The following is a 14,029-nucleotide window of genomic DNA, read 5'->3' as shown; positions in this document are numbered from 1 at the left end:
GAAAATGCCAAAACCTATAAATGGCATAAAACATATAAGTTGTGAAACAAAAAAATAAATGAATACAGAAAAAAAATGAATACATTAATTGTTAGCTATTATAATTAAGTCAAGATCTTGCATATAAAATTTCTAAATAAACACAATGATCATCAAATTTATCTACACTTCATTGAAAGTATAATTCTATGTTTGAAACTAAGTTTGAATTGCATGATAATAAAAGTTTGAGTCTCTAAAACAGTAAGAAAATAAAATAAATTAAAAATAAAGACAACCGAATTTTCATCAATAGTATATGATGCAAATATAATCAATAATTATATAAAAATTAAAAATCTTAACTCTTTAATAAGAAGAACATGCTCATTAGAGCTCAACTCCTTTCACAATGATAGGGTTTGTTCCTAGCAAAAATATGTGAGACATTCTAGCATAGCCTGAGATGATGCTTCATATTAATCCCCTGTTTCCCCATTAATGTAACTATGAAACCTTGGAAACATGCAAACGAAGAATAATTTACCAATTTTTATTTTTTCAAAAAATTCATCTCCTCCACTAAAATTCCAAAAGCGTGGAAAAATTCTCAACTTCTAACTGAAATTATCCATACATAATGTGAGAAAATAAGTTGTAAGATAATTGACATTATTGTAATAGATCCGTCTAGATACAGGTATTCATGTCAACTGCAAGGGTCCACTAACTTCATATCCCATGTCTCCAATATATTGTTTGGGATATATTGGAATAATTCATACTTATAAACGAGAAATGAAGTCAGGCATGAACTATTATGCATTTTGTTGGAACAAAATAATTGTTGGAACAAAATAACTGTCTTAAGATAATTATTATGGTCACCTATAATTATGTATAGGACCATTTGGACTCAAAATATAAAATAGGGGATTAGTTTATTTTAATTGATTTTCCCTTTTAGGTTTCTTCCCCGTGTTTTTTCTTAATATTGCTTCATATATATTTGCATGTATTTGCATATGTTTATTATAAGATATTAAATCCAATCATTGGTATCAAATCCCAGTGCATGTGATAAGAATGTTCAATCCACATTGAAATATGTGATAATAATGTTCAATCCACATTGAGATATAAGAAGGAGACATGCAATTAAATGTGTTTTTTAATACGAGGCCACCCTTACTTTGTTGAATTTAAAAATACCATGTTTGCAAAGTTTTTGAGTAAGGGCATTAGAGAACTACACCACTTTATGAATTTCTTGAGCATTGAATATACTGGAATGTGGGCAGTTACTTTAAGTGATAAAAGACCTTTTTCAAAAAACGCTTGAAGGAAAATAATTGTTGCCAAAGGGAAACTAGTCCAACTTTGGAAATTAGTTAAATAAAGTAGAAGAAATTAGTGAGAGAGGGATCTTGGCCAATCATTGAAGAAGATAGATGCAATTCTATGAAGCACATAGAGGTTATGGGATCAATTATTTAAAGTACATTCCAACCATCCTAGCATAAATTGTAAGAGAAAGGTCATTTTAGGTTGTGCATCGATCAATAACAATTTATATGTGGTTAATGGTAATGGAAGTGTGAATAGTGAGAAGCACAATACCTCCTAAAATTATGGGTTTTATCTACTAGTAGGAAGCATTACTTTTGTTTTTTGAAAATGAGAATCATATAGTTATATGGTGAAGTCCTTAAGATATTTTCTATTTAAAAAACAATTAATGCAAAGAGTTTAGAAAAAGTAACATTGTCCTTGTAAATTGAGTTAAAATATTAAAATCAAAGAGTTTGAAGAGAGTTGGAAATTAAGTCCAAGTTAAGTGAGTAACCTCTACATTTAAGCGGTTAATTAAATTTTTAAAGTAATCATTAAGTGAAAAAATTAAGTTTCATATTCGAAATGAAATTTTTTAAAAGTTTTCAAAGTATTTTTCATGGTGTTGTGAATATTTTTTATTGATAGTGCATGACAATTTGTACTTATCACCCTCGAAAGTTTTGGTCTTGTAAAAGTCTAGGAATAGGCCAATTTTCCCCTTGGTGTTTTGTAAGCCCTATTAATTTAGGCCCCACATGTAGTCATGTAGCCCCACATGTAGTAGTCATGTAGCATGTATCGTGATGAATATAGAGGTTGTGACATCATGTTGTGTAGCTAACCACTAGGGTAAGTACTGAGGCGTCAACTATACTCATATGCTAGCTTGAAACAAAATTAGGAAATTTGAGTCTTTGATTAAGTGGGTAAAGTGAGATATATCAATATAAGAAGGTTGGGATAGTTTTATAAGGTGAGGACCAAGATACAAGGAAGATATATGTGATGTTGATGAATCATATAGCTAAAAAGAACTCATAAAGAACTAGAAAATATAGTGGATGACACTCATGTATTTCGATATATGGATTTATTTTTATATGGACATCAAAAATTAGTTCTTTGTAGGAAGAATAAAGGATAAAAAAGATGATTCAATTAAAGAATAAGATGAAAAAAAATAATTTTATACAATGATAACTATGTAGCAACAAAGAGAATGATGAGAGAATATAATGCAAGAGAAACTGATGCAACAACAAAGAAAGAAAATTAGGTATAAACAAAGAGAGAGAATGATGTAGTAATAAAGTGAATTTAAAATTTAAAGAAGATGATGATAGGGAGAATGACGTAGAATCATTGGAAAATGAATGTGCAGACACAAAGAAGAATGAAAAATGGTAAACATGCAATGAAAGAAGAAAGAAGAGAAGCAAGGTAAGAATAATAGTACCATGTAGATGTGGATGCAATGAATCCATAAAATTGAATCCCCAAGAAGTTTATTGATCGTCCTTACATAATATTTTAATATGGAAATGGAATCATCTTTATTTAGTTATTTTTATAAGGGATAAATTGGCCTGAATAGGAATTAGTAATTTTATGTAATAGAATGAATGATATGATAATCTTGACCATACATGTATACACCCAAATTATCCTATGTTGAGAAGTTCTTGGTACTCAAAAAACCAATTTGTAAAAACCTATTCATAAAAGGATGGTTCATGTTTGAAACCATTGATGTTTATGGTAACCAAAAAATACAAAAATCACTTAATGTAATGCATTGTTTGGGTTTAGAAGAAACCATAAAAATCACTTGATAAGATATGATGTGTTGCTTGTGGTAAGAATAAAACACTTAAGGTATTTAGGATTGTAATGGTTACGGGTAAGCCACTGCAAAATACCATAGGTGTAACACCTATAGGTCATCCAAAGATAACCAAAGATGACGATTAATCACATTATATGGAGGAGCGAAATTCTTTATGTTTTCGTAGGAACATAAAGGCAAAGAAAAATGGGCATAGAAAATGAAGATGAAGAAGGGACTATTTCAAAGATAGTTGAAGAATGTATATTTATATCACAAGTACTCACTAAATATTAGTATGTTGGAGTAAATCCTACTTATGATACAAGAAATGAAGGAAGATAGGGATGAAACATTACACATTTCGTTGGAACAGAATAACTATCGTTGATTAAAGGTTATGGTCAATTATAACTATGTATCAAATCATTTTTACTTAAAATGTAACATAGGGGACTAGTTTAATTTAATATATTTCCCCTACAGGGGTTTCTTGCTCTCTATGTTTTTCGTTCATATTTCTTCGTTCATATTTGCATGTGTTTCTTATATGTTATTAAATCCAACAGGTCATTAAATTGGTTTTTTATTTTCATTTTTGCTACCACTGACACAACAAAAATTGGTATTGAGAAAAGTGAAATGGGTTATCAGTAAAAATTAAGTGGATACTGGAAAAAATGAAAATACAATTTTCTTTTTGTAATTTGATTCAAACACTCAAATAATTGAAATTGGGAAAATAAAAAATGGAAACAACTTTACCAATAGGTTGATTCTAGTGAAAAATGCATCGAATTCCTTCATAATTGATGTCACTTGGAGATATGGATGTTGTGCTACTAAGCATCATAATGAATTTCTTTAAAGAGACAATGATATTGGAACTATTGAATTTGTATTCCATTATTGAAGAGACCCTATATAAAAAACAACAAACCCTGCTTAATCAAAATGTGATGTTAACCTATCATTTAGAATAGAAATGCTTATAAAGTTATGATCATGAAATATTATAATTTTAAGAATAGCCATATTTACAAGTTTATAACCATGAATTTATAGAATTTTCATAATATCCATCTTATGTAAAAGAAATTAGGTATATAATTCTAAACAAATCAAAAAAACTTATGAAGTACAATAATTGAGGTTTTCTAAATACTAGGTCTTGGCTCTTGCATACTAGTCTATAGCCTACTCACCTTAGTACATAGAGACAAGCATAGCCTCGCACCATATATATGTTGTTACACTTATAGGAAGGTGATAACCTTACAATGAGGCATGTAACTTTATTTTTGACACTAATTTAGGTTAGTATCACTTCCATTTACATTGTTGTCACTCTCGTTAATGTTCCTTATGACAATCACAGGTTCACTACTACTGTTATTTCGATGTTGAAAATAATATACCTATGATGAGTAAGATCCATTTTTTTTATAGGAATTATGCATGTTGTGGCGTATATCATGATAGGAACTTGGTGAGTATATGAGTAAATATATTTAACCAAAATTTATTTTTAATTGATTCATTACTTTTTAACTGCAATTAAGACTTATACATAGATGTGAGCCCCCACCTACAAGTTATGGTTGAGACCCAAACATATAACCTAGTAGATATGTGACCCCAGCTACATGGATTACAAGTGCCTCTTTTATTGAACATTGTAAATGGTTGTAGGGGGAGGTTTTTCATTTCTATACTCTTGTCAGAAATACATTTGTCCCTTCTCTAGTTTATGGGAGTGGTCACATGCCTCCTATATTCCTCTATGATCTCCCCATGTGAACTTTCCAGCAAGAATCATGGTAGAAGCTAAATAAAAGCTATCATAATACTTATTTTTTATATTATGTTACATTATTGGCTCTATGGTTTCCTTGTTTGAAATTGCTCGTGAGAGTCAAGGTAGTAGCAAAAAAAAAACGATCTTAAAACCTTCTTATATTATGTTACACTAGAGATTTTTCTTCTAAGATCACATCCTTTGATTGGTTCATTTGTACTAATCAGATACCTCTAGGTGGATCACTCTTAAATGAGTTGGAATGTATTATCTATTAGATAGGGTGGACCACTCTCCTTACTCTAGCATGATTATTTTACACTCCTTCCTTAATTTTGTATTACTATACCCCTTACGATTCCACTTCTTATTGAATAGCACGGTTGGGTCTCAGATCTTGGGGCTTTTATATAGTAGTGGAGGCTGCATAAAATGAATAATTAAAACACCTATTTTGTAAAAATGAAATTAGGTAGATAATCTAAGCTGCACATGGAAGGAGTTTCAAAAGAAAAATATTTACTACCACCCGCCACAAGAGGGAAATCCCTACCCACAACCTAGCAAGCTAGAAGGAGGAACTTCTGTAGGTGCACCTCATTCAAACCTTAGGGATTTAATTGAGAAATGGAAGTTGCAAAAACTGGATAATTAAAACACTTGTTATTTCAAAATGAAATCAGGTGGCTAATACAAATTGAATATGGAAGAATTTCGAAAAGCAAGAGCTTTCTTGACACCCATCGCCTAGCAAGCTCATAAGGAAGTTGGAAATATGATATTTTTTAGTTGTATCCAATTTCTGTTAGTTCCAATATCAATAAGGTTGTTTGGGAAATATTTGTATGATAATTTTTTTCTTCCATGGTAGTGGATATGATATGCATAGAGATTTTGACTAGGATTATATCCATTCATAGATTACTTCTTTATTGATCTCTTGTAAATGCTATAAAAGGAACATCTTTCAACCACAATAACCCCATCATTAGGTAATGCAACTACATCACTAGTTTCAAAAGTATTTTCAATGCATGTATATTTACAATAATAGACTCAAAGAGACAACATACGTTACATTTCCAATTGTAGGTGCAGATGAACATTGAAGGATGAAAGGGTGGTGAGAACATGATTATCGTTTCCTGGAGAGTAACCACCACAATGTATAAGTTTTCCTTTTCATAAAGCATTTTTTTGTAAAACATGGAAGCGATGCCAAGTGTTTAATGAAGTTTCTATGAATTTGTATAGTTATCAAAGTGGGCATGACTATGTACTTAATAGGAAACATGACAATATTAGTTGTACCTAACACAAGTAAGATAAGGATATTTGTAAGGAATATGTTTCAAGTCAACTTGTGTTTAAGACATTTACATTTACATATTTTCCTTTTTGAATTCAATATTGCTAACTAGTTCAAAACAAAGGATCAAATTTTAACACGTTTTTCGAGGAATGACACAATAAAGATGATTGGTAATGTTAATATAGAGTAAAGATAAGAATGCGTTTTTTTGTATAGTTTTATAGGAGATAGTAGCATACTAGGATAAAAAAAATTGGCAATCTACAATTTGTTTCATCTTATTCTTAACTCTGTAATTGCGTATGCATAGATCTAAAGCAACTTGCATCAAGTATTTTGATAGAGCTTACCAATCATGTTAGTCTCTCCCCATAATTCAGGACATTGCACCTATAAAACTAAATGCTAGAAATTCGAATTCATTGCATTTCCTCTTCCATTTAATTCTAAATAATAGACGCTCAAATTCATTGCATCACCTCTTCATCTACCTTCTATGTATATAAAAATTATTATTATATTAATAATAATCTTACCAATAAATAATAAATAATAAGAAGTAACTAGATGAGAAAAAATAATTAATAGAATAGTAATAGAATGAGAATGACTATTATTATTATATTAATAGTAGTGTCACAAACAAATAGTGACCAACAAATAGTGACAAGTAGCGGAATACCAATGGAATGAGTATTTTACAACCTAGCATACCTAGCATTCATAGTTATCAACTATGAATTAACACTTTCAAACTGAAGGTCTACATAAAAATTTGAAAGATATTAAAATTTAAAAATGAAAAAAAATAATACGATGATAAGACTTGAAACTTAACTTCCAATTAAATCTAAAAGAATAACTTTTTAAAATTGTATTTTCCATCTCTAATATTTTTAGCTTAAAAAAATATTAAAATTTAAACATGCAAAACTATATTGAAAAATATAATCTTATGATAACACTTGAAACTTAATTTCCAATTAAATCTAAAAGAATAATTTTTCTATAGAAAATTGTATTTTCCATTTCTAATATTTTTATTTTTATAGTGTTCAAAAACTAATCGAAATAAAACTAATTAGGCCAATAGGCCTTCCTTTGAAAGGGACTTTCGTCGTCCTTTTAATTCTCATGCTGACACCTGGCGGACTGGACAATTTTCTTAGTATTTGTTCAGGCTTATTCTCATGCTGACACCTGGCGGAGTGGGCAATGTTTTTCATATTTGTTCACGGAAACCACTTAGCGGGTATAGAGTGAGCAATTGTTTGCGTATTTGTTCAGGAACTGACTTTTTACGACACCTCATTACCTGCGTATTACGGGAGTTCATGCTGCATGACCTAGCCATCGCAAAATAAGGGCAAGTGTCGTTACAGATCAGATCGAGGCCGAAAACTAGGAGGGCATGCTTCATCCTTTCTCCTTCTTGGTCCTGTGAAAATATTTTACGTGGCCTCGCCATGAGCTCTGTTCTTTTCGGTCCCTCAGACCTTTGATGCTAAATTCTGTGTCTTTAAAAGTTTGAAATCTATGGTTTATCTGTGCGTGTATTTCTGAGCTCATATTCTTCTCAACATTCATCAGATAGATTTAATATCTTGTTTGAATTGAACTTCAGGTTCAATGCAAACACTTTTCTGGAGAGGATTCGGAATAGTCGTGTGGTGTTTTTAGGGGATTCCATTGGAAGGAACCAGTGGGAGTCTCTGATTTGCATGCTATCCAGAGCAATCCCGAACAAGTCCCGGATTTACGAAGTCCACGGAAATCCCATCACAAAGCACAAGGGATTTCTGTCCTTCAAATTTGAAGATTATAATTGTACAGTAGAATATTACATGTCACCGTTTTTGGTTTTCCAGGGCCGCCCGCCTAGGGGAGCTCCTCCTGAGGTTCGAACCACGCTTAAAGTCAATGCCATGGATTATACTTCACATCTTTGGTCTAATGTAGATGTGCTCATCTTCAACACAGGACACTGGTGGAACTATGAGAAGACAATAAGAGGGTATGCATGGTTTTTTGGTCTTTAGTTTTTGAGAGAAGAAACTATGTCAGTTTGAGGGGATTGGAATATTTTGATAGAAGTTTTTTGCAGGGGTTGTTATTTCCAGGAGGGCAATACTGTGGACATGAAGATGGATGTCGAAATTGGACTTAGGAGAGCAATGAAGACATGGGTTCAATGGGTCCTCCAGCATGCCAAATCTGAGAAAACCCATGTGTTCTTGCACAGTTATTCTCCTGTTCACTTCAAGTAGTTTTGGCTTCACTGGTCTAAACTTAGAGAAATGATTTATTCATAAAATTTGCTGGCAAATGCTTTCAGTTCAGGAGATGGAGAATGTATGTAATGGACATGAAAAAGGATTCGGAACAATCGTGTGGTGTTTGTAGGGGATTCCATTGGAAGGAACCAGTGGGAGTCTCCGATTTGCATGCTATCCGGAGCAATCCCGAACAAGTCCCAGATTTACGAAGTCCACGGAAATCCCATCACAAAGCACAAGGGATTTCTGTCCTTCAAATTTGAAGATTATAATTGTATAGTAGAATATTACATGTCACCGTTTTTGGTTTTCCAGGGCCGCCCGCCTAGGGGAGCTCCTCCTGAGGTTCGAACCACGCTTAAAGTCAATGCCATGGATTATACTTCACATCTTTGGTCTAATGGAGATGTGCTCATCTTCAACACAGGACACTGGTGGAACTATGAGAAGACAATAAGAGGGTATGCATGGTTTTTTGGTCTTTAGTTTTTGAGAGAAGAAACTATGTTAGTTTGAGGGGATTGGAATATTTTGATAGAAGTTTTTTGCAGGGGTTGTTATTTCCAGGAGGGAAATACTGTGGACATGAAGATGGATGTCGAAACTACACTTAGGAGAGCAATGAAGACATGGGTTCAATGGGTCCTCCAACATGCCAAATCTGAGAAAACCCATGTGTTCTTGCACAGTTATTCTCCTGTTCACTTCAGGTAGTTTTGGCTTCACTGGTCTAAACTTAGAGAAATGATTTATTCATAAAATTTGCTTGCAAATGCTTTCAGTTCAGAAGATGGAGAATGTATGTAATGGAAATGAAAAAGGAAATTAAAACCATTCTTCTATCTAATATTTTGATTTTGATTTTGAGCTGCTGAAACTCAGGGCACAAACACTACACCATGCTTTCCTCTTAAATGGTAGGATTTGATGACTTTCAAGGCTACTTGTATTGCAAAGCTGAATCTCTGACATCAAGTGTCTTGTTTGACATCTTTAAATGCAGAGGAGGGTCATGGAATACTGGAGGGCAGTGTCATAAGGAAACTCGGGCAGAGGTAAATTCTACTTGGTTTCAAAGGGAGCTAGTAAGTAATCAAATCATGTCTGAAGCAATCAAACAACTCAGTGGCAAGAAGAATGCTCAGTTATTGAACATAACATACTTAACAGAATTCAGGAAGGATGGTCATCCCTCATTGTATTATTTAGGGGAAGGACAAGGAACAGCTCCGATGTACAGGCAAGATTGCAGCCATTGGTGTCTACCTGGGGTGCCAGACACCTGGAATCATCTTCTTTACGCCTACCTACTTGCAAATGGGTATGCAACAGATAGAAGCACAGGGGTCAGCAAGGGGTAGCATCAACAAGTAATCTACTTCTCTGGATGTTGTAAAATTTGTTTTCTCGGTGCCATTTCCTGCAAAATGGGAGGTGGATTGTTGAATTGGTTGATACATAAACAGCAGGAAGACCTGCTGAAAAGAAGAGTTTATTATATGTTCTTAGCATATACCCCCTGAACCAGGGCTGAGATGGTATTTTTTTGGAGAAATTAATAAGTTGCCGGAATGGTAGAATGGGAAACCATGACCTTTCTGTCAGTAGAACATCATGGCCCATACTGCAATCTATGCTTAAAGTTGGGTCGCATTCTCATAAATCATGCGTTGTATGTATCATAGCTCGAGAGCATGTGCTTATGAAGTAGGAACCTTTTTCTTTTGTTGCCACTCATGGCTTTTTCCTGTTGGAACCTCTTGTATCTCATAAATAAATTAGCTGTTTTTGTATGATATGCATTCTATTTTTATAATAGCTGGAATCTGGACACAGCGGGTTGTTTAACAATATGTTCTTGCATCATGCCTTCAGATGAAGTCTGTTGAAGTCTGTTGTCCACTGCTCTTAATTGAATGGTAAGTTGGTATTGATCAAGTTACAATTCTTGTTTCCATTCTTGTTTCTGAAAAAAGCTTGAATTCCAAACTAGAAACATATCCAAGTATCCAAATTTGTATAACAAAATTAGGATGTGTAAACACTTGAGCTGTGCATATTACATAAACTTGTTAGGTTGCTATCTATATATAACTCCCAGTTCAATGTAAGGACCTCCAAGCAATTATATTTGATCAATCAATTAACACTGAGAAATGAATTTCCATATAATTGATAATACTCTTAGTGTTGGACACCAGATACTGAAGTGCAGAGATGGACCTGAGGGTATGTTAAGGGTTAACTGAATCTGAGCAATTGAAATGTGCCATTCAATATACTTAAAATGGATATGCAATAGGTTTTTGGCTGAAATAATTTTAGTCTCATGCCTTGTGGATGTTTTCTTTGTGGTTGTTATTAATGTAGTTTATTATAATAAGATATTCAATAATGCACAAAACTTGGCGGGCAAAATTTATTGCACATCTCACGCTCTGTATCTCTGTGTTTTCTCGAACAGATGAATATATAATAAAGAAATAAGAGAATCACAAGTCTGATTGTTGACATTTTTTATTATTACAAAATCTTACATTAGTATTCTGCGTTAAACATAGATGTTTGTGTGAGGTCCTGGGCCTCAAATATACTTGACGAAGATGACACAGGCTGGGTTTTTAACTTTTGTTTCCTCTACAGTGCAAGATATTCAAGAGGGTAGTCTTTAATCAAATGGCTTGTCATTTGCTACAATTGCAAACACAGTTGGTATTTAGCCATAGGAATTCTCACTGAGGGTGTTGTTGCACATGTCATGTACTGTACATCTTTGTGTTTTGAACTTGTTATCAGCCATTAATAGTTATATTCACATTTTGATGAATGTAAAGAAATATAAGAAAGACGACTCTGGTTGTTGGCTTTTCTTTCTTTATACACCAAGCCATAGATTTGTATTGAATATAAATGTCTGCCTAAATGGATGCTTTCATGGGTTGCATATAGGTACAAGATGGCAGAGGATTGCGCAGATGATGACGATGATAAATCATCAATCAGTGAGCTAGGAAAAGCGACTGAGGAGGAGCTCAATCTGCACAATTCCTTGGCTGAGGTACAAATACATACTATGTTTTGCTGAGTTGTGCTTTTCTCTAAGATCAAATCATTATGTGTAGCTTCTGTTACATAAGCTTCCATATATCTAGTGCGATGCCTTGTATCTGAAGTTAAATGTGACTTTATGAGTTAATTGGTAGTTGGATTCTGTGCTAGCTCAATGTGGTTTCCAGCAGGCAAAACGTTTTTAAACTAATTCCCCTCTCTTTAGGGTCAGTAGTCAGCCAGAAAAAATAATTTGAATTGTATTCCATGCTTAAGACTACTTTAAGAACAGAGATTTGTGTTTTATTTTCGTTTCAACCCTTTCTTTAATATAAATCTATATGTGCCCTCTTCCAGGAAGCAATGTTTTAACTTTTGCCCAACTATTAGTAATGAAATTAGTTTTGTGATCTATATGTGCCCTCTTCCAGGAAGCAATGCTTTAACTTTTGCCCAACTATTAGTAATGAAATTAGTTTTGTGAGTTTTAAAAAAATTATGTTCTAGACTTGCATGTTTTGTAATGTTATGTTGTTTAATTTGAAAGATGGAATTTTCTCTGAAGCTTAGAGTCTTTATGCTTTGGCTTGATAAACGTGACAAAAATTGTTCGCAAAATCTTTTTAGATTATTGTCTGAAACTTACACTCTTCATGTTTTGGCAAGATGAAAGTGACAACAAGTTTTTCTAGATTGCAGCATGCAAAAGCACATCTGAATGAAAGGGTTCTACTAGAAGGAAAAAACAAAATTTCATTGAGAGTTTAAGAAAAACTTGATTCCCTTGAGTGTAGTTGGCAACCTTTATTGGATGTTGAGAGTTTTCCCACAGAAACTGGGATCACAGGGAAATTGGGAAAGAGACCACAGCTTCTTCAGCAATCTCCCATCCACCAACCCTCTGATAAATCCAGTGCTCTCATATATATGTGTGTGTGTTTTATGCCATACATGAACTCTTAAGAAATTTCAAAAACCTTCACCTAATGCAATCCTCCAGGTTTTTCAAGACACCAAAGAAAACTACTTACGATCAGTTTCTTAAACATGGAAATTTTACAACACACTGCTTCCAAAACAGCCATCCAAAAGGTCATTACTGTAATAGCTTGATTAGAAATAGATTGAATGAGAAGGTCCAGATGGGGTATTCAATCATCTCCATCCATCTGTTTTGCTTCCTCAGTGCTTACTTGGACAATATATCAGCCTTCATATTTATCCCTTGCAGACATGCTGAAAAGATAATGACATGGAATTTTTCCTTGCTTCTCTGATTCCATCCAATGATGGGCCAGCTGCAAATTTTCCTGATTAAAATTTCCATTTGACCTCTTTGCAATGTGTTTGGAATCTCTTATCACCTATAGACAATTTAAACCTTTCTCTATTGCTATTTTCAGAATCTACCAAAAAGCATAAAGTTCTGCTCTGTTGTTTGATCCATCTCCTACAACTCTGCTTTGAAACTGACCTCGTAATTGTCTCTTAAAGTAATGCCTCATGATCCACAATAGCTGGGATTACCTTGACAAGCCTCGTTGAAATAACTCCACACTATTGTTATATATATATATCTGGGGATCTTAGTATTATTTGTTTCTTTTCCTTTAAAGGTGGATGTGTCCCTTAATATGCATATCTATTCTTGTGTCAAACTTGATTAGTAATAACATCTTTGTTTTGAATTCTTTTCATTTCTTGCTGGCCAAATAGCTTAAGTCACTGTACAAGGACAGTATGATGCCCACATGCAGTTAATACAGATCATCATTTCATGTTGGTTTTCATTTGTTAGTAGCCAGATCATTTCCCTTACAATATGATTGTAATATCTTTTGTTTCTCTTACAATATGATTGTAATATCTTTTGTTTCTCTTATGTGGGAAATTTTGTACAGGAGTTCAAACAATCTATATAAATAGAAAGATGCAGAAAATGACAGCGAAATTTTGTACTCAGAATTATGACAAGAAAGCCCCTGCTCGGTTTGTGAGGAAAGAGAGCTTCAACACCAGTTCTGTCTCCAACCGCCAAGATGATCAGTACGCTACTAACATGTTTAGTGAAGAATTTCTGCTATTCTCTTGTAATCTATAGGCCCCCAAAGCTCCTCATAGATGAGAATATTTGCAGGATGTTAATATTGTTGTAAGTTTGTAGTAGTTGTGGAATGACTTACTTTTGTGCTGCTTCTCATCTTCAACAACAAGAGTTTCTGTGGTGAATAAGCAGAATCCATGTCCTGCCTTGTGAAGGAGCTCTCCACTGGGATAGCGTTCTTTGTAATGTCTCTGATAAATCCTTTAGACTTCTATTTCATTTTGTAATATGATGGGATTCGCTCTACAATATTAGGGGATTCACTCTACAGAGTCCATGTCATACCTTCTGAATCAACTCTCCACTTATGCTAATTTTCTTTGTAATGACCCTAATAAATCCTATATAATGA

At 33.4% G+C, this 14,029-nt stretch overlaps 1 protein-coding gene across 1 annotated transcript in view; it reads left to right on the top strand.

Annotated features, from left to right (window-relative positions):
• Positions 1 to 10,143, top strand: part of LOC149227095 (protein trichome birefringence-like 9) — a 120,754-nt gene extending 110,611 nt beyond the window's left edge. Inside the window, exons 3-6 of the mRNA XM_089380402.1 lie at positions 7,419 to 7,501; positions 7,874 to 8,263; positions 8,354 to 8,512; positions 9,529 to 10,143. Of these exons, the coding sequence (XP_089236528.1) occupies positions 7,419 to 7,501; positions 7,874 to 8,263; positions 8,354 to 8,512; positions 9,529 to 9,886 (990 nt within the window). The 3' untranslated portion in view covers positions 9,887 to 10,143. The remainder of the gene's footprint in view (positions 1 to 7,418; positions 7,502 to 7,873; positions 8,264 to 8,353; positions 8,513 to 9,528) is intronic.
• Positions 10,144 to 14,029: the final 3,886 nt, after the last annotated feature.

Source organism: Pinus tabuliformis, chromosome J (genome assembly GCF_031772625.1).
Source record: "Pinus tabuliformis cultivar Carrire ecotype Pingquan chromosome J, CPIR1, whole genome shotgun sequence".
Taxonomy (NCBI): Eukaryota; Viridiplantae; Streptophyta; class Pinopsida; order Pinales; family Pinaceae; genus Pinus; species Pinus tabuliformis.
Note: the sequence above shows the minus strand (reverse complement) of the source record. Positions and strands in the feature narration are given on the sequence as shown.